Source organism: Dermochelys coriacea, chromosome 1, assembly GCF_009764565.3.
Source record: "Dermochelys coriacea isolate rDerCor1 chromosome 1, rDerCor1.pri.v4, whole genome shotgun sequence".
Classification (NCBI taxonomy): Eukaryota; Metazoa; Chordata; order Testudines; family Dermochelyidae; genus Dermochelys; species Dermochelys coriacea.
Window position 1 is genome coordinate 258598581 of NC_050068.2, and position 20174 is coordinate 258618754.

General features: G+C 47.2%; 1 protein-coding gene across 1 annotated transcript; it reads left to right on the forward strand.

Moving 5' to 3' along the window:
* The first annotated feature begins 2348 nt into the window (after nt 1–2348).
* On the forward strand, nt 2349–19809 carry GCAT (glycine C-acetyltransferase). The gene is made up of 9 exons (XM_038374796.2): nt 2349–2607; nt 14071–14201; nt 15327–15428; nt 16388–16534; nt 16902–17056; nt 17899–17981; nt 18380–18551; nt 19074–19195; nt 19657–19809. Exons 1-9 carry the CDS (start codon nt 2412–2414, stop codon nt 19806–19808), a joined length of 1260 nt encoding a protein of 419 aa, XP_038230724.1. The 5' UTR covers nt 2349–2411; the 3' UTR covers nt 19809.
* The last annotated feature ends 365 nt before the right edge of the window (nt 19810–20174 follow it).

The window sequence follows — 20174 nt, forward strand, 5'->3', positions numbered from 1 at the left end:
TGAACTTATGAGTCTTTTGGCATCAGAAACCAGGAGGTGCATGTTTAATAGCTACAAATAAGCTAAGTTTTTGTTACTGTCACTGCAGATGCAACCACAGATATTAGCCATGTTGATCAAATAGCCATTTTGCTTCGTTGTGTTGGTATTGAGCATACCAAAGGAAAAGTAGCTATAAAATATCACTTTGTTAGTTTTGTGGCAATGAGGCAGTTAACTAATGTTTTATTCTGCAATTATGGATTACAACCCAAATATAAGTCTGGACAGTGATATGATGGGACCAATGTTATGGCTGGGGATCATGGAGGATTGCAAGCAAAAATGAGAGAATAGCTTTCAGGAAAGGGAGACAACATGTATGCACCATACATCCATTGTCCAGCACATCAAATTAACCTAGTTTTGGTGCATGCTGCTGAAGTTAAGGCCAGCCTGGCCCTGAAGGTTTTCACAACTTTGCAGGAAATATATAAATATTTTGCAAACTCTAATCATTGATTGGAAAAACTAATGATTAAGTCTAAAAATAATCTGTATCTTCAAACTCTTGCTTGAGAGAGTACAGTTTTGCAAAGATAAGAGGAACTTGATGGTGCACTGAAGAAGTTGGAAGGATTGATGTAACAGATGAAATTGGACAGGCTTCTGAAGAACAAAGGAACCCTTTGAATCTAAAGGTACTCTGCAAGACTAGATGGGCAGTGTGAATGAAAGCCACTGAGGCAATGATAGTAAATTTTCAGAGTATAATTGAATGCCCAGAAGATGGAATTGTTATTGAATGCAAGAGTCGTGAGACATATGTTGAGCAAAAAACAACCTGTCTTTGATGGGTTGGATGTTCTACCTCAATCTGTTGTAGTGGCCTAGGATCTTACTCATGGTGGCTGCAGTCTCTGGAGTCCTTTGGTCAAAGAAAATTGATCTGTTCCAAGTGCTCTGGATATTTGAGAGCACAGTGAATGAGCTTTGCAAATTCAGATCTGAAGAAAAGTATGAGGAAATTATAAAAGAATCTCACAACAGGTAAGAAACAATAGGTTTTGAAAGTGCAAACTATTCAAGTCCCAGGAAGAGACGTGTAGACCGCTGGGATGATGAATTTGCACATGATTCTGTGTTAGAAGCAAAAGATAACTATCAAAGGAAATATTTGACATCTTAGACAATATGATCGGGGAACTAAAATCTCAGGGTGAGAGATATGAAGAGGTCGTTATTCTATCTGGTTTCCTCCATCCCAGACAACTTCAGAATAACTTTAGAAAAGTCAAAGGAGGAAGTTCTTAAACTCAGGGGAAAATACCCATATTTTTCTTTAAACTTGGTTCACAAGATTATGTCTTTCAAGATGTATTATTTTACAAAAGACCCAGAGGTGTTCAATTTGTCAATTGGAGTCCAGAGCTACTTGAATTTCATAGTGTCAAGTTCTCTTGATGATGTTTTACCTTAGCAGAAATGGAAATGTGTTGAATCTTTCTCATCCTACCCAGTGGCTGCTGATGAATGTGCAAAAAGCATATTAGGATGTGTCAAAAACTATATGTGTTCAACACTATTACAAACACAGCTGAGTGACCTTGCTCTCCTTAAAAGGGAGAAAGATGAGATGGCAAGATAGGAGCTGGCCAGAATCATAAAGCACTTTGCCAAGGAAACATGTTGCTGTGGTGGGAGGTTCCAATAAATCGAAACGCAAGCCAACACAGTTAGAGTCCACTTTTGTTTAGGCCTGTGATTTTTGAGCGGGGTGTTGTGTGTGTGTGTGTGTGTGTGTGTGTGTGTGTGTGTGTGTGTTTTGTTTTTTTACTTTTCATGTTTAAATAAGCCTAAGGTGACGTGACCATTGAACCCCAGGCAGTGGGTTTGCGGACCAAACTCTGACCCTTAAATCTGCCCCTGCCTGGACTTCAGTCATGACCTGCAGCAGCTCCGGCTTTTCCATTCCCCTTGGACAGCCACACCCCGCTGTCCCTACCTACTGCTCGTGGCCTGTGGTCCCAACTGTCCTGTTACATGGGGGACCCCAGGACTGGATCTCAATCCTCCCCTGTAGCACCCATTGGCGATTACAGTTATGGGACCGGGGCAGTGCTGGGTCAGTGCCCCTCCACCCTAAGCTGAGGTCACTGTCCTCCTGCTCCAGCTTCCCCCACCCCCCTGAGTGAGCGGTAGCCCACGAAAGCTTATGCTCTAATAAAAGTGTCAGTCTCTAAGGGGCCACAAGTCCTCCTGTTCTTTTTGCTAGTCTAGACGCTCAGCCCTGTCCCTTTAACTAACCTCTGCCGAGGGCGGGGGCGCCTGTGGCTGCTTCTGATTGGCTGGTCCAGGTTCCGCCTCCGCCATAGGTTGCCTTCGCAGGCTCTTCGCCGCCGGCCTCGTCTCTGCGCAGCGGAGCTGGGGGGATGCGCTGCAGCCGCCTGCTGAGCTACCCCCTCGGCCCGGGCCCGGGCGCGGGCCGGGCAAGGGCTGCCCTGGCCCAGCTCCACCGCGTCCTGGAGGCTGAGCTGGAGAGCATCCGCGGCGCTGGGACCTGGAAGAGCGAGAGGGTTATAACATCCAAGCAAGGGCCGCATATCCACGTCGACGGCAGCAGAGGAGGTAGGTCTTGCATCCGTGAAATGTACGCGTCTGCGGTGCCGGGCCAGAGGAGAGACACACGGGGCCGTTCGCCAGAGCCACGGAGGGTTATAAGAAACGCCAGACGAATGTAAGACCATGTAGGGGAGAGTGCAGCACTGTGGCAGATGAAATTCGGCTTTCGTGTTCTCCAGATAATGAATATAAACCAAACCAGTCTGAGTCCCCCATGTGCTAATGGTCGGGGGGAGAGAACCCTGTACCCCCGTGCGGTAAAAACATGGACATTATAATTGAATGTGTTTTATAAAAGACATGGAAAATGCAATATTCTTTCAGGATTTGGACCCCCGATTTGGAGCATTGTGCTTTCAGATTACAAAAGGGGTAGCTGAGATTATTGAATCAAGGGCAATGAGGATGGATAGGTCTTGGGCAGAAATACACCAAAAGATGACAGAATGAAGGATTGGTTTCAGAGTAGCAGCCGTGTTAGTCTGTATTCGCAAAAAAGAGGAGGAGGACTTGTGGCACCTTAGAAACTAACAAATTTATTAGACCATAAGCTTTCGTGAGCTACAGCTCACTTCATCGGATGCATTTGGTGGAAAAAACGGAGGGGAGATTGATATACACACACAGAGAACATGAAACAATGGGTTTTATCATACACACTGTAAGGAAAGGTTTCAGAGTAGCAGCCGTGTTAGTCTGTATTTGCAAAAAGAAAAGGAGGACTGGTGGCACCTTAGAGACTAACAAATTTATTAGAGTATAAGCTTTCGTGAGCTACAGCTCACTTCATCGGATGCATTTGGTGGGGAAAAAAAAATGCATCCGATGAAGTGAGCTGTAGCTCACGAAAGCTTATGCTCTAATAAATTTGTTAGTCTCTAAGGTGCCACAAGTCCTCCTTTTCTTTTTACAGTAAGGAAACTGATCACTTAAGATAAGCCATCACCAGCAGTGGGGGGAGGGGGGGGGGAGGAAGGAGAGAGAAGGAGGAAAACCTTTCATGGTGACAAGCAAGGTAGGCTATTTCCAGCAGTAAACAAGAATATCTGAGGAACAGTGGGGGGGTGGGGTGGGGGAAGAAATACCATGGGGAAATAGTTTTACTTTGTGTAATGACTCATCCATTCCCAGTCTCTATTCAAGCCTAAGTTAATTGTATCCAGTTTGCAAATTTAATTCCAATTCAGCAGTCTCTCGTTGGAGTCTGTTTTTGAAGCTTTTTTGTTGAAGGATAGCCCCCCTCAGGTCTGTAATCGAGTGACCGGAGAGATTGAAGTGTACTCCAACTGGATTTTGAATGTTATAATTCTTGACGTCTGATTTGTGTCCATTTATTCTTTTACGTAGAGACTGTCCAGTTTGGCCAATGTACATGGCAGAGGGACATTGCTGGCACATGATGGCATATATCACATTGGTAGATGCGCAGGTGAACAAGCCTCTGATAGTGTGGCTGATGTGATTAGGCCCTATGATGGTGTCCCCTGAATAGATATGTGGACAGAGTTGGCAACGGGCTTTGTTGCAAGGATAGGTTCCTGGGTTAGTGGTTCTGGTGTGTGGTTGCTGGTGAGTATTTGCTTCAGATTGGGGGGCTGTCTGTAAGCAAGGACTGGCCTGTCTCCCAAGATCTGTGAGAGTGATGGGTCGTCCTTCAGGATAGGTTGTAGATCCTTGATGATGCACTGGAGAGGTTTTAGTTGGGGGCTGAAGGTGATGGCTAGTGGCCATTCTGTTATTTTCTGTTATTTCTGTTCTGTTATTTTCTTTGTTGGGCCTGTCCTGTGTTAGGTGACTTCTGGGTACTCTTCTGGCTCTGTCAGTCTGTTTCTTCACTTCAGCAGGTGGGTATTGTAGTTGTAAGAATGCATGATAGAGATCTTGTAGGTGTTGGTCATTGTCTGAGGGGTTGGAGCAAATGCGGTTATATCGTAGAGCTTGGCTGTAGACAATGGATCGTGTGGTATGATCTGGATGAAAGCTGGAGGCATGTAGGTAGGAATAGCGGTCAGTAGGTTTCCGATATAGGGTGGTGTTTATGTGACCATCGCTTATTAGCACCGTAGTGTCCAGGAAGTGAATCTCTTGTGTGGACTGTTCCAGGCTGAGGTTGATGGTGGGATGGAAATTGTTGAAATCATGGTGGAATTCCTGAAGGGCTTCTTTTCCATGGGATCAGAGGGTAATGGCTTGTAGAAAGTGGTGTTGGAGAGCTGCCTAGTAGTCTCTTGTTCATACTCCAACCTATTCATCATGACGACAGCACGTCCTTTGTCAGCCTTTTTGATTATGATGTCAGAGTTGTTTCTGAGGCTGTGGATGGCATTGTGTTCTGCATGACTGAGGTTATGGGGCAAGTGATGCTGCTTTTCCACAATTTCAGCTCGTGCACGTCAGCAGAAGCACTCTATGTAGAAGTCCAGTCTGCTGTTTCGACCTTCAGGAGCAGTCCACCCAGAATCCTTCTTTTTGTAGTGTTGGTAGGAAGGTCTCTGTGGGTTAATATGTTGGTCAGAGGTGTGTTCGAAATATTCCTTGAGTCAGAGACGTCAAAAATATTTAATTTAGGTTGGAGAAGTGTTGGAGAAGATTTAAGCATTGTCAGGCTAAAATATATTTTTTTTAAATGTAAAACAAAGACTATTGAACATCCGGTTTAATGGACATTGTTTATACACTGTTTGTTTTTTTTTTTCATTTCTCTCACCTTTGACAAGGACGTTATACTAGCCAATTTCAGTTTTGTTTCTAGTCAATATATCTTTTGGGTTCTGCACAAGCACAATGTGGCAAGGTAATTTGTGAAGATAGTATGGGGCTTTTCATTTGTTTTTGTGTTTTTATTTGAAAACTCTCTAAATTAAAAAACAAAACCCAATTATGTGGGCGTCTGTTTTTCTAAAACATCATTTTATTTTTGTTTGTTTGTAAACAAATACATTTTGGGCCTAATTTGACCTGCCTTTGTGCCTATAACTGACAGATTTATTATTACGAGGACTATAGTGAAAGATGGTCAGATCCTTCCCTCTTACGCAGTCCCATAATATGAGAACAAGGGATCACTTGATTAAGTTAATGGCAAGTACATTTAAAGCCAGGCAAAGGAAATACTACTTCTTGCTGTGTGTAATCCAGCCTGTGGAATCCTTGCTGCAGGAGGTCATGGAGTCAAATACTGCAACTGGAGTATTTAAAAAAGAGTTGGATGATTTTATGACCAATAATAAGGTTTGTGTTTATGCCAGCTAAAATAAGGCAATCAAAACTCTCACTTCAAGAACAGAGTGATCACAGCAGGACTTAGGAATGAATTTGTTCCTTCTTTTTAAGGTTTTTTTGGGTGACAAATGCAAGGCAGTAGTATTTATGAGCACTGGACTGGGACTTGGAAGATGAGTTCTTCCCTCTTCAGCAGATTTCTTGCATGACCTCAGGCAAGTCACTTGTGCTATGTCTACACTGGCAATTGAACAACAAAACTTTTGTCTTTCAGAGGTGTTACAACACCCCCTCAATCCCCCCAAAAGACAAAAGTATTGCCAACGACAAGCGCCAATGTGAACAGTTTTCAGAGTAGCAGCCGTGTTAGTCTGTATTCGCAAAAAGAAAAGGAGTACTTGTGGCACCTTAGAGACTAACAAATTTATTAGAGCATAAGCTTTCGTGAGCGCTGTAGCTCACGAAAGCTTATGCTCTAATAAATTTGTTAGTCTCTAAGGTGCCACAAGTACTCCTTTTCTTAATGTGAACAGTGCGTTCCTGCTGACAACGCAAATGCTGCTCATTGGGGGTGGAAGTTTTTTGTTGGCAGGAGAGACAACAAACAGCGGCTACACTGCACGACTTTTAGTGGCACGGCTGTAGCGACACAGCCATGTTAAAAGCCGTGTCGTTAAAAGCCTAAGGCTAGGTCTACACTAGAGACCTTACAGCGCCACAGCTCTACTGTCGGCATAATTAAACCACCCCCCGCGAGTGGCAGTAGCTATGTCTTCTGCTGACATAGGACTGTCTACACCGGCGCTTCATCAGTGTAACTTATCTCACCCAGAGATGTGTTGTTGTTTTTTTTCACACCCCTGACAGACAAAAGTTTTTCCAACAAAAGTACTAGTGTAGACATAGCCTGACTCTCTCTGTCTCTTCAAACTTGAAATAAGGTGGAGACCAGGTGGGTGAGGTCATAGCTTTTATTGGACCAACTTCTGTTGGGGAGAGAGACAAGCTTTCAAGTCCCACAGAGCTCTTCAGGGCTGGGAAAGGTACTCTGAGCATCACAGCTAAGGGCAGGTCTACACCTGCACTGAAGCAGCTGCACTGCTGTAGGGTGTCTGGTGAAGACGCTCTAAGGGCTAGTCTACACTGGCAACGCTTGTGTGGTTGTAGCGCGGCGCTGGGAGAAAGTGAAAAGTGTTCACCCACAGGCGACAGGCTATTTTTGTTTTTTATCATTTTCCTGTGTGAGTTCATTTGAGACCATAATGATTGTCTGGTTTCACACACATAGTTGTTACTGGGGAATCTAGTGCACTGATTGAGGTACACCACATGTGATAGGCATGTGTAAGATGTATGGTTTTCGAAAGATGTGTTGTAGGGGATGTTGATCATTATAGCTGTGGAGATATGTCTGCAGGTTTTGCATTTGTTGTTCTGGCAGGAACTGGTGCTGCTTTGAGTTGGTGTGTTTTAATTTGTGGGACGCTTGCTTCTGATGATGAGCTTGGGGATGTTGTTTGAAGGCCAGAAGTGAGGGATCAGGAAAGTGGTTTGTTTGTTTGTTTGTTTGTTTTTTTTCCCAGGGTGAGGTCTCCACTCAGTATGGATTGTAGTTGTTTGATGAAACCTCATATGGGTTCCAGCGTGGGGTGAAGGGGATTTATTTCTGTATCAAAGCAGGTTCTCTTGGGGTATTTTGGTGGCCTGTTCCATGAAGCAATCTACTTCTCTGGAGGGTCCTTGTTTGGTGAAATTGGTTTTGAGTGTGTTAATGTGTATATCCCAGATTTTTCTCCTCGGAGCATATTCTGTGGTACCTGAGTGCCTGCCTATAGATAACCGATTTCTTGGTGTGTTAGGGGTGGTTATTGGATCTGTGAAGGTAGGTGTGGTGATCCATCGGTTTCTTGTATATGGTTGTCTGTAGGTTTCCATTGCTGAAGCTGATTGGGTGTCCAGAAAGTTGATGCTATTGTGGGAGTGGTCCAGAAAGAGTTTAATGGACAGATAGTGGTTTTTGAAGTTGTGGTGGAAATCTGTGAGGGAGTTTAAGCCTTCTGTCTAGAGGATGAAAATATCATCCAATGTATCTCAGATATATCATTGGTTTTGTGGTGCACTTGTCCAGAAATTCTTCAAGATAGCCCACAAAGAGGATGGCATATTGGGGAGCCATCCTAGTAACGGGGGCTGTTCCCATGGTTTAGACAAAGTTTTTGTTGTTGAATGTAAAATTATTTTGGGTGGGGATGTAATGGATGAGTTGGGAGAGCGTTTGGGGTGAATATCTGAGGGTTGTCCGTTGTCTTGTAAATATTTGAGGCAGGCAGCCATGTCGTCATTGTTAGGGATGTTGTTGTATGGGGAAGTGACATGCATGGTGGCGAGGATGGTGTTCCAAGGGAGGCTGTTAATGTTACAGAGCTTGTGGAGGAAGTCGGTTGTGTCCTGGAGGAAATTTGGCCTTCGTCAAACTACTCACTGCACAGTGGTTTCTCTGATTCCCAATATTCCTTCAGTAAGAGTGCTGTGGCCAGATATGATGGGTTGGCCTGGTTTCCTTTGTTTGTGTAGCTTGGGAAGCATGTAGAAGGTGCCTGGCATGGGTTCATGGGGGATGAGTTTATAGAGTTTCTCTTGGAGTTGTTTGGAGAAGGAGTTGATGATATTCTTAAGTTCCTGGATAAATTGTGGTGTGGGGTCTTTTTTGAGTTCTTTATAGTAGGTGGTGTCAGAGAGTTGTCAGTTGGCCTCATTAACATAGTCTTGCATAATGACAGGTTTCAGAGTAGCAGCCGTGTTAGTCTGTATTCACAAAAAGAAAAGGAGTACTTGTGGCACCTTTGTTAGTTTCTAGTTTTTCTTTTTATTAACATAGTCATCATAGTTGAGGACTACAATAGCGCTCCCTTTGACTTTGGTTTGATCACTATCTGGTGGTTAGATTTCAGGACTGTATGGCTGTCCTCTCGGTGGTGGATAGATTATGATGGATGTGATGTTTGTTAAGGATTTCTCAGTCAATTTTTCCCCTGAAGCAATCAATGTAATCTCGGGTGTGGTTTCATCCACTCTGTGGTATCCAATCTGAGGATTCTTTTTTCTTATGATTGCTGGTGGGGACTTGGTAATTGTGAGTGGTGTCGTCATTATTGTGAAATAATTCTTTGGGGCGGAGACAGTGGAAGAATTGTTCTAGTTTTCCATATGTTAGTATGGCATCAGATTCTGTGGTGGGACAGAACCATAGCTCCTTGGAGAGTACAGATAATTCATCTCCAGTGAGGAGTAGTCTTGATAAATTGATGATGTTTGGGTGTCGTGTAATGTCCATGTGGTAGGTACTGGTGCCATGGTTTTTCCCGGAGGTGTTCTGGGTCACTATTGTTCTGTGGGTTGTGGGGTAGTTATAGTTGGTTCCACTTTTTGTTTTTGTGTTGGGTGGCTGTCCTCAGGTTTTTTTTGATAGTTGTTTTGGATTTCTTGCATCATTTCCAAGTAACTTTCGGTTTGTTGTTTTTTCCTTCCAGTGTGTGGTGCACCTTTTGAACAGTGGGGGTAATTAATAATGGGAACAAATTACCAAAGGTAATGGTGGATTCTCCATCACTGGAAACTTTAAAATCAAGATTGGATTTTTTTTTCTATAAGACATGCTCGAATCTAAATAGGAATTAATTTAGGGAAGTCCTGTGTTATGCAGGAGGTCAGATAGACTATCACAGTGGTCCCTTCTGGCCTCAGCATTGTGAATCTCTACCTCAGTTTCCCCATCTGTCAAATGGGAATAATAATAATAATGTTGCCTTTCTCCCATGCTTTCTCTTTCTCTTGTTATGTTTTGTTATGATGCCCAGCACAACGGCGCCCCAATCACAGTTGGGGCACGATTGTAACACAAATAATAAAAATTGGCCCGGTACATTGAGAGTAAGAGCTTTAGTTTTTTGACAAAACCTATGGAGAAAACACAGAATTTCTACCCCACTGTATATATAAATTTCAAAACTCACTTAAAAAACCTAAGCCACTCACATGGCCAACCACCACCTTCCATGAGCTGTTTGGTTGTATCACTCTGGGAGATATTCTAGAAATGTAATATTCCTATTCTATAAAAAGCTTAACCAACACCTGGCTGTTGATGATTTGTATCTGTGACTGCATATCCCTGTCTAGATAAGTACTGATCTCTGGCAGTATTTCGGCCCATTTATACTAAATTACAACAGAAAAACCAAACAAACAGATGCCCCCGATGTGGTTAATACATAGGTAAGGACCTGTCTACAAGAGAGAACCAACTTTTGACCATGTCTTGAGATAGCATATTGCAGCTCAGTCCTCTGACACTGAGGCTTTTGTAGTGTATTTTAAGCCCTTAGGCTCTAACTCTGTTCTTCAAACAGAATTAAGAAACTGTGTTTAAACATGCTTGTTGCTAACCTGTTTTTTAAGGGCCTAGGATGACCCTGATCCTGCAAACATACGCAGATGCTTTAATTTAAGCATGCGAGTGATCTCATTGGCTTCAATGGGATTACTCATGTGAGTAAGGATAAGCATGTGCATAAGTATTTGTCGGATATGGGGTCATGGGTTGGCAAGCCAGTGTGGTCAGGGCCTAAATTTGATAGATTTCTACACGTTTCAGAGTAGCGGCCATGTTAGTCTGTATTCGCAAAGAGAAAAGGAGGACTTGTGGCACCTTAGAGACTAACAAATTTATCTGAGCATAAGCTTTCGTGAGCTATAGCTCACTTCATTAGATGCATTCAGTGGAAAATGCAGTGGGGAGATTTATGTACATAGAGAACATGAAGCAATGGGTGTTACCATACACACTGTAACCAGAGTGATCACTTAAGGTGAGCTATTACCAACAGGAGAGTGGGGGGGGGAAACCTTTTGTAGTGATGATGTAGTGACGGTAGCGAGGTGGGCCATTTCCTGCAGTTGACAAGAACGTCTGAGGAACGGTGGGGGTGGGGATGGGAGATAAACATGGGGAAATAATTTTACTTTGTGTAATGACCCATCCACTCCCAGTCTCTATTCAAGCCTAAGTTAATTGTATCCAGTTTGCAAATTAATTCCAATTCAGCAGTCGCTCGTTGGAGTCTGTTTTTGAAGCTTTTTTGCTGAAGAATTGCCACTTTTAGGTCTGTAGTCGAGTGACCAGAGAGATTGAAGTGTTCTCTGACTGGTTTTTGAATGTTATAATTCTTGACGTCTGATTTGTGTGCATTTATTCTTTTACGTAGAGACTGTCCAGTTTGACCAATGTACATGGCAGAGGGGCATTGCTGGCACATGATGGCATATATCACATTGGTAGATGCGCAGGTGAACGAGCCTCTGATAGTGTGGCTGATGTGATTAGGCCCTAAGATGGTGTCCCCTGAATAGATATGTGGACAGAGTTGGCAACGGGCTTTGTTGCAAGGATAGGTTCCTGGATTAGTGGTTCTGGTGTGTGGTTGCTGGTGAGTATTTATTTGCTTCAGGTTGGGGGGCTGTCTGTAAGCAAGGACTGGCCTGTCTCCCAAGATCTGTGAGAGCGATGGGTCGTCCTTCAGGATAGGTTGTAGATCCTTGATGATGCACTGGAGAGGTTTTAGTTGGGGGCTGAAGGTGATGGCTAGTGGCGTTCTGTTATTTTCTTTGTTGGACCTGTCCTGTGTTAGGTGACTTCTGGGTACTCTTCTGGCTCTGTCAGTCTGTTTCTTCACTTCAGCAGGTGGGTATTGTAGTTGTAAGAATGCATGATAGAGATCTTGTAGGTGTTTGTCTCTGTCTGAGGGGTTGGAGCAAATGCGGTTATATCGTAGAGCTTGGCTGTAGACAATGGATCATGTGGTGTAGTCTGGATGAAAGCTGGAGGTATGTAGGTAGGAATAGCAGTCAGTAGGTTTCCAGTATAGAGTGGTGTTTATGTGACCATCGCTTATTAGCACCGTAGTGTCCAGGAAGTGGATCTCTTGTGTGGACTGGTCCAGGCTGAGGTTGATGGTGGGATGGAAATTATTGAAAACATGGTGGAATTCCTCAAGGGCTTCTTTTCCATGGGTCCAGATGATGAAGATGTCATCAATGTAGCGCAAGTAGAATAGGGGCATTAGGGGACGAGAGCTGAGGAAGCGTTGTTCTAAGTCAGCCATAAAAATTTTGGCATACTGTGGGGCCATGCGGGTACCCATCGCAGTGCCGCTGACTTGAAGGTATACATTGTCCCCAAATGTGAAATAGTTATGGGTAAGGACAAAGTCACAAAGTTCAGCCACCAGGTTTGCCGTGACATTGTCGGGGATACTGTTCCTGATTTCTACAGATTTCAAACAAACACCCTTTTTTTTTTTTTTTTTTTGGTAATTTAATGAACATGAAAGGTGTTTTTTTGTTTTTTAAAGATGGTTTGATCCCGTCTGCATTGACTGGCCATAATTATGGTTTATTTGGATGGAAAGCTCTTTGGGCCAGGACTGTTTCCTGCTCTGTATGTGCGTGTATATACGGCACCTACCCAGCACGATAGGATTCTGATACTGACTGAGGCCCTTGGCTTCTACCATAGTATAAATGTTAAACAGAAATAATAAGCATTGGTCCGTATCAGTTTCTGGTTCTTTGTGGCTGGGAGCTCCCTGATGGTGATGGTTGAAGGGGGGTTGTCAGTGTCAGTTTCAGAATCCCATTTTGGTTTTGTAAACACCTTTTTTTATTTCAACCTTCATTTCAAATGTAATCTTCAGTATGGCTTGGAGCAGTCAGCCTCTAGCAGGAACTTGACCCCATGTCCAGAAACTGTCTGAAAAGCTGGGACAGAGCACAGCAATGCACTCCTGGAGCAACAGGGGTTCTACTGGCAGGTCTAATACTGTTGATTGACTCCCTGCCTGAAAGATGGTGGTGGGTGTTTGACAAGTCCCCAGAGGAAGAGTAGGCACAGAAAAGGTGTCAGAGGCTGTCTTAAGACATGCCATCTGAGTCATTGCCAGGAACAGCGGGAAGGAGTGGAGACAGGAGGAGCTTGGCTTCCCCTAAAGCACTTGAACCAAACCCAGGACTCGTGGGAGAGGACACTGGGGAGGCTGTGTCCGAAGTTTGTTGTTTTCCATAGATCTGTAATGCTCTTGAGTTTTTTAAGAATTAAGTGTGTGTGAGAAATTCCTTTGCTAAGCCTGTGTGTTCTTGCTTTGCTGCCCTGTTATCCCAGGAGGGGTTAACTAGAAAAAAAAAAAAAACAGCGATCCCACAGCCAGATGGACTGTGTCTAAGCTATTGGGGGCTCTGGAGCTGGGGCACTGGTTCCTGGCTCTGAGGCAGCTGGACTGTGGAATCTCAATGCCCACAAAGGGTGTCAGATGTAGGGCCTGCACCCGGGAGTATGCCTTAAAGATCTAGTGGTAGGAATAGTGAGTGACTGGTCGCTCCCCAGGGCCAGGGAGCTTAACAGCACATGGGATTTGTGGTTGGAGCCAGTCACAACTGACTGGAGTCTGTTCAGAGAGCAGGACTCGGTTGTGACACTGGTTTTCTATTTAGGGCCTGGAAGAGGTGATACTTGCTGGTGTTGTCATCTGAGAATTGGTTTGCCTACTTTTATCTGCATTTTCAGATTTTCATCCTATAGTCAAAAAACAGTGACCAGAAAAAGCCAGGATTTTAGCACTGTCCTTGAATCACCCTTTTTTGGAACCTGAATTTAACAACCGGAAACTTGGCCTGCCTGTTACCTGAACATCTTCTGAAGCAACAGGCAGCCTGTCTCCTGCTGGATAGAGATCCCAGATAGAAGGATCCTTGTTGCCATGCCTGTGCTTATGTGAGGAGAGAGAGAGAGGAAACCGGCTAAGCTGTCTTAGTGATGGGTCATTGTGAAGCAATTGGACTGATCTACTTTTGCCCAGTAATCAGCCTAGGAGGCAGGCTGGGAATGTGTGACACAGGAATGTTTCCATGGTTCCAGGCACATACCTGGCTGCTTTTGGTGTGTTAGCTTCACTCCTGCTATTGGCTAAGGTTTTCTCTATTATCTATTCAGTCCACTGCATGCATCCGATGAAGTGAGCTGTAGCTCACAAAAGCTTATGCTCAAATAAATTTGTTAGTCTCTAAGGTGCCACAAGTCCTCCTTTTCTTTTTGCAGATACAGACTAACACGGCTGCTACTCTGAAATCTATTGTCTTGCTGCATCAGGGGGTGTAGGGATTGCTCACTCCTTTCTGCCCTCCTCCTCTTTGCAGGGATCCTGAATTTCTGTGCCAATAACTACCTAGGGCTCTCCAGCCACCCTGAGGTGATCCACTCTGGACTAGAGGCCCTGGAGAAGTTCGGAGCTGGCCTCAGCTCTGTCCGTTTCATCTGCGGAACACAGGTATGGGTGGGGCCGTGATCCAGAATGGAGTAGTCCCCTTTCCCTTGGGCTAAAACACAAACATCTGTTGTGCTGCCTGCCACCAAGCCACACTGCTCCCAGGTGAAACCAAGTAGGGTGCTTTAGGTCTGTCGTGTGGGCTGGCCTCTCCTGGCTGTCTGGCTTCTCTGTTCTAGCCCCTCTTTTTCTCTCCTCTTCCTTCCCCTTCTCCCCTACTTGTTTCTCCTTTCCTCCTCCGTCTGATCTCTCTCTCCTCCTGTCCTGCTCCCCATGGATGTGCTGTCCCCCCTCCCTTTCCTTTACTCCTCACTCTGCCCCTCCCACCCCACCCCTGTCTGCATGAGCCTGACCCTTCCACAAATAACCAGGTCTCCACAGGAGCTCCTGGGAGAAGGCAAAGCCCTCACTCCCACTCTCTTGCATATTAATTAGCTGCCATTCTCCACGATCTCTTCCCAGGATCTTGATTTCCCCCAAACCAATCCTATATCCACCACTGAGGAAAGAAGCCTTTAGCTTTGCCTCCATAGTTACCTGTAACAACAGTGCAGGCATGCGGCTCATGTGCTTCCCTTTCTCTAAACACTTCGGCACATGCATGTCCACACAGACACAGCTCTACAGGCTTATCCATACACATGGCCACATAGACACGCCCCTACATGCACTCAGTTTAAGGGTATAAAGTAGGCTTTTGTGTTAAACTGATAACCCCCCCAAGATTGTGTGTGTGTTTCTGTGTGTGTAAAAAAAAAAAAAAAAAAAACCAGACCTGCAGCTACGATAACTTGGGGTCTTCACTGATGCCATGGAAGCTACCTCAGTTTACATCAGCTGAAGATCTGGGCCCTTTGTGTGGCACTTAACCTTCTTGGGGCAACGCCTCAGTTAAAAATGGGAAGTGCCTCAGCGCACGTCACCTGTCCGTGTTGATTTGGAGTCTTGTGGTTGCAGCGATTGGTTTGGGGGACCAAAAATTATAACCACAATGTAGGTTCCTTGGTGAGAACTCGTCTGGGGAAAAATAGGCACCCCAGACAGAAAACCATGGCAAGCAGGGAACTCTAGCTGGACCAATGGTCATGTTAATTGAAACCCCTCACTCTCTGTCTTGGCTCTCTCTAGAATATACACAAGAACCTGGAGGAGAAGATCTCTCGTTTCCACCAGAGAGAAGACGCCATCCTCTATGCCAGCTGTTTTGATGCCAATGCTGGTATCTTTGAGGTTCATAGTGCATGTGTTGTGCTTTTTTAGGGGGCAGCAAGGGGAAGGACTACATAGGCAACAAGTCAAGCTCCCAAAGCAGTTGCTTCTGCTGATGATCTTATTTCTCTCAGCGGGTTGCAGGCTGAAGATAAAGGAGATGAGATAGGGATAGAGAGGAGGCCTAATGGCTCTGTGTGCTGCTGGGGTGGGGGGGGCTGAGTGTATCATGGAGGTAGTGCTCTCAGACAGGGAAGGGGTGGCATGGAGGTGCCATGGAGCTTTCTAGTCAGCCTTCATCCCCTCCTTCCTAGTAGGGGTGACCATCACAATGAATCCTAGGTTTTGGGTAGGCCTCTGCAGTGGAACCCATCCAGCTGTCCCCTCAGAGGGACCCATCACTGTTGGCCACCTTCTGCAAGCCCCCTAACATCCCCAATCTGAGCTCTCTGGACCTGCTCATATGAGAATTCAAAACGGATGCAGCCACTCCACCTAAAAAGTAGGGAAGCGGTTCATGCATACTGGCAAGGGTGGCTGAGGCCTGCAGGGGAGGATGGGTAGCCCCTTGTGGGCCTATGGTGATGGCAAGGATCCCAAAAGCATGGGGCAAGCGGGAACTGTCCCCAACTTAGGCCCAAACCTGGAAGAGGAAGTCAGCACATCCTGTAGGGTTGGTGGAGATGTGGCTTATGGAACAAACCACACAAAGAATGCAAAGGGAGAGGAACCCATGGCAGGGGAAAAGGAGCTGAGAGATAGAAGCCTTAGTGGTGTATCGCATGACATGAGGAGAGACATGGTGCCCTGGTACTGCCCCATGAGTGGCCTGACCACCAATAGGATGCAGAGGATTCTGGTGATCAGCTAGTGAGGCTGCCAACCCAGGAGTTCTGTGATGACACAGAATTTTCCCCATGTATCTAGCAAGGATGCTCCCCCCCATAACCCACCACAGCCCATTGTTTTGCCATCCGCAGGCACTGCTGACCCCAGAAGACGCGGTGCTGTCGGATGAGCTGAATCACGCCTCCATAATTGACGGGATCCGCCTGTGCAAGGCCAACAAATACCGCTACAAGCACATGGACATGCAGGATCTGGAGGCCAAGCTGCAGGACGCACAGGTACAAAGACATGCTTTGCCCTGGGAGTGCACTCAGTCTGTGACCCACTGCCAGTCTAGGAGCAAGGTGTTCATCCCCCAGAGAATAACCTTGCATCTTCTAGAGAAGTAACCCCCTTTGGCCAGCACTTGAAGCAGCCTTGATAGACTCTAGCAAGAATCCAATCCTTTGCTCGTTGGTGGGAGGAAGCCTGCCACAATGTGAGCTCAAGAATGGATGGAGGGGAGATGGTGGATGGGGACCATATATTCATGTACCAGGAGTACTAGACCCCAGTCTCCATTTTCCTCCCACTTCCCAAAGAGATTTGCTCAAGCAGTTGTCTTTACCCACGATCCCTTGCAACGTGCCACACTCTCTTCCATAGAAACACCGCCTGAGGCTGGTGGCTACCGATGGTGCCTTTTCCATGGATGGTGACATCGCCCCATTGAAGGAGATCTGCAGCCTGGCCCAGAAATACCAGGCCCTCGTCTTCATCGATGAATGTCATGCCACTGGCTTCCTTGGGCCCAATGGGCGGTACGAGACCAGGCCTTCCTGCTAGTCCCATGTCTTACTCTCAGGAGCTAGACCAGCCACGGGTGTGAATATGGGGTTTCTTCCTTGTGGGGCTGTGGATCCTTAGAGCCACTAGTCCTTGAAGGGATCCCCACCTGGCCACTGATCCTCCCACACCTTACGAGATGGTAGCACTTTCCTTTCTCCACCTGTCTTTGTGTCAGGGAGTGGCATAACAGGGGTGGGTTCAGATTTTGGGGATAGTGTTCTCAGTCTTGGGGTGTGGGTGGGCGGGGGCTTGTTTGGAGCTTACTCAGGAGCCACGTCTCTGCTCTGACTTATGAAACCCCTGGTTTGCCGTGTGCAGGAAGTAAGAGCAGCCTGTCCCGGGGAGAGATAAGGATACCACGCTCCAAGCCCCCAGTGCTGCCTTTGCTAGCAGGGCTGGCTCCCTCCTGCAGGAGATGACCTCACCCCATCTGGAGAAAGAACTCCGCTGAGGAGGCCAGCCAGGCTGGCTCAGCATGCTTCCCTGGCCTGCTCCCTGCTGCTTTATGCTGCCGCTGGCTGGACAAGGTCTTCCCCTCCCACAGCACGGCACTTTGGGATTTCACAGTCTGCACCCATAGCTATAGTCCTGGTTCCGCGTATCCTTCGTTTTAGTGGTGGGGATGCAAATGGGTAGTGATGCCCATAGGGTTAACCTGCCACTGGCGGCATGGCTACTCCATCAGGACTGGGAAAACACCAGAGCCACGCTGGAGAGAAAGTGGCAATGAACTGGTGCCAGGCCACAGCCACCATAGCCCAGTCCCCCGGGTTGAAGTAGCCAGGGCTGATGTGGTCGTGTTCTCTCCTCGCAGAGGTACTGATGAACTGCTGGGAGTAATGGACCAAGTGGACATTGTCAACTCAACGCTGGGGAAGGCACTTGGAGGAGCAGCAGGTTCAGATATTCCCCTTTCTGGGGACTTGGCTTTTCTACGTGGCCCTGTACCCGAGAGCTCCCTCAAACCCTTCTGCCCCCCTCCCTTTAACAGTACAAAACTGATGGAGAGCACCAAGATGTGGATAGGAGCCGAAGGACCTGGACCCAATGAGGGTCACTACAGCAAGGGTGAAGGGGGCCTAGCAAGCCCTGCCATGTGCATCCTCTTCTGACCTTCCTTTGGAGACGTCACACCTGGGCACCCAAGAGGGAACCCATTAGTGAAACTAACCAGCTGGGATCCCAGGCTCTGCTGCCTGTGTTACTGGGGGTGGAGGGGGATTTCCCAGGGTCCTGTTGTTGGCTCTTCCTCCGCCTGTCCCTAATGATGCTCTTTCTGTCTCCTCCCCCTGCAGGTGGCTACACGACCGGCCCCAAGGCCCTTATCGACCTGCTGCGCCAGCGCTCCCGCCCATACCTCTTCTCCAACAGCCTGCCTCCCGCCGTTGTGGGCTGTGCCTCCAAGGCCCTGGACCTGCTCATGGAGAGCAATGCTATTGCGCAGTCCATGGTGGCTAAGACCAGGCGGTGAGGGCTGAAGACCTGGGATCCTGTCTTGGGGGAAGATCCCCAACAAACCCCTTCTCCATGCAATCACTTCCCTGCCCATCTCACCCCCTTGGCCAGTAGACTCCTTTCTGCTCAGGAGTGAGGGGTCTCTGGTTCTTTATCCATCCTCTGCTGATAGCACCACCTGTGGTTTCCATGGAGATGGCTGTGATATCACAGCTGTGAGATTACCTCGTGCGAGCTCCAGCATGACCCCACATGCCAGGCACCTGTCTGGATGCAGAAGGTGCCATGATAGCCAGAGTGGCACAGCAGAGCCTGCCACAGGGCCTTTGAGGTGGGTAGAAAATAGGAGGGGATCTCAGAGGAACGGCCCCTTCCTCACGCAGGTTGGTTGGTGCGGAGTTTGATCCTGGCCATGGAGGAGCCAGGACAGTTCAGAGCCACACAGGAGCCAGAGCAGTGGGCTGATGGCTGAGGGGAAGGGCTTCCCCGAGCAGGGATGATGTGCTCCTCTTCCCTCCCCCGCCCCCCCTGCAGGTTCCGAAGCAAGATGGCTGCAGCTGGATTTAGCATCTCAGGGAATGATCACCCCATCTGCCCTGTGATGCTGGGCGAGGCCCGGCTAGCGTCAGTGATGGCTGATGACATGCTGGAGAGAGGTAAACCTGGAAGGGGCTGGGGCTGTCAGGTGGTGGCATCACATGCAGATGAAGGGATGGCCTCTGATCCTCTTTCCCTGTAGCTATCTTACTCCATGTCTGGTAGCCGTATGGGATTTTCTGTACCTCCTCAGCCCCTCCAGCAATGGGGAAGTGCCCCGCTCTAGTTATTCCACGCCACATTGCCTCTGCTTTGCTATGGGGCTTTGGAGAAGAAATTTTCCCCACTCTGCTGGGCAGCACATACATCATTCGCCCTTCCCATTGCTTCCCTCGCAACTCTGTAGGGGGCACCTTTCCAATACCAGCATGGAGTTGTGTGCTGCAGTGTCTGATTCCTGCTGGGGGGGTGGCGGGGGGAGAGAGAAAAGGAGCTAAAACCCCTGAAGACCCCCTCCCACCAGTTAATGAGCCCCAGTATTAATGTTTGCCTCCCTCTTGCACATGACTCTCATCACCAGGCATTTATGTCATCGGCTTCAGCTACCCTGTGGTCCCCAAGGGGAAGGCACGGATCCGGGTGCAGATCTCAGCCGTCCACAGCGAGGATGACATCGACCGCTGCGTGCAGGCCTTCACAGAGGTGGGGCGTAAACATGGAGCATTGCCCTGAATAGCCAGCTAGCACAGGGGATGTGATGGGGCCTTTCCCAGCCTTTCCACAAGCAAGACTGTGCCTAACCTGGGGAAGAACCATAACCAGAGTGATGCCCAGAAGATAGTAGGATGTTGAAGATAAACGGATCCTGGCCTCTAAGAGCCATTAGCTGCCGTAGTGTTCACAGTGGTGGGGGGTGATGGTTTGGGGGTGGCTCTTCATATTACAACACACATTAAAGATTCAACCAAGACACAAAATCAGCACAATCAAGCATCTTAGTGTGATTCTCCCATCCCAGGCCTGCAGTCTGTCCTTCCCCTCCTTCCACCACGGCAGACAGCAGCTGGGGAGCCTGGAGGGGGGAAATGGTGTTTTCCC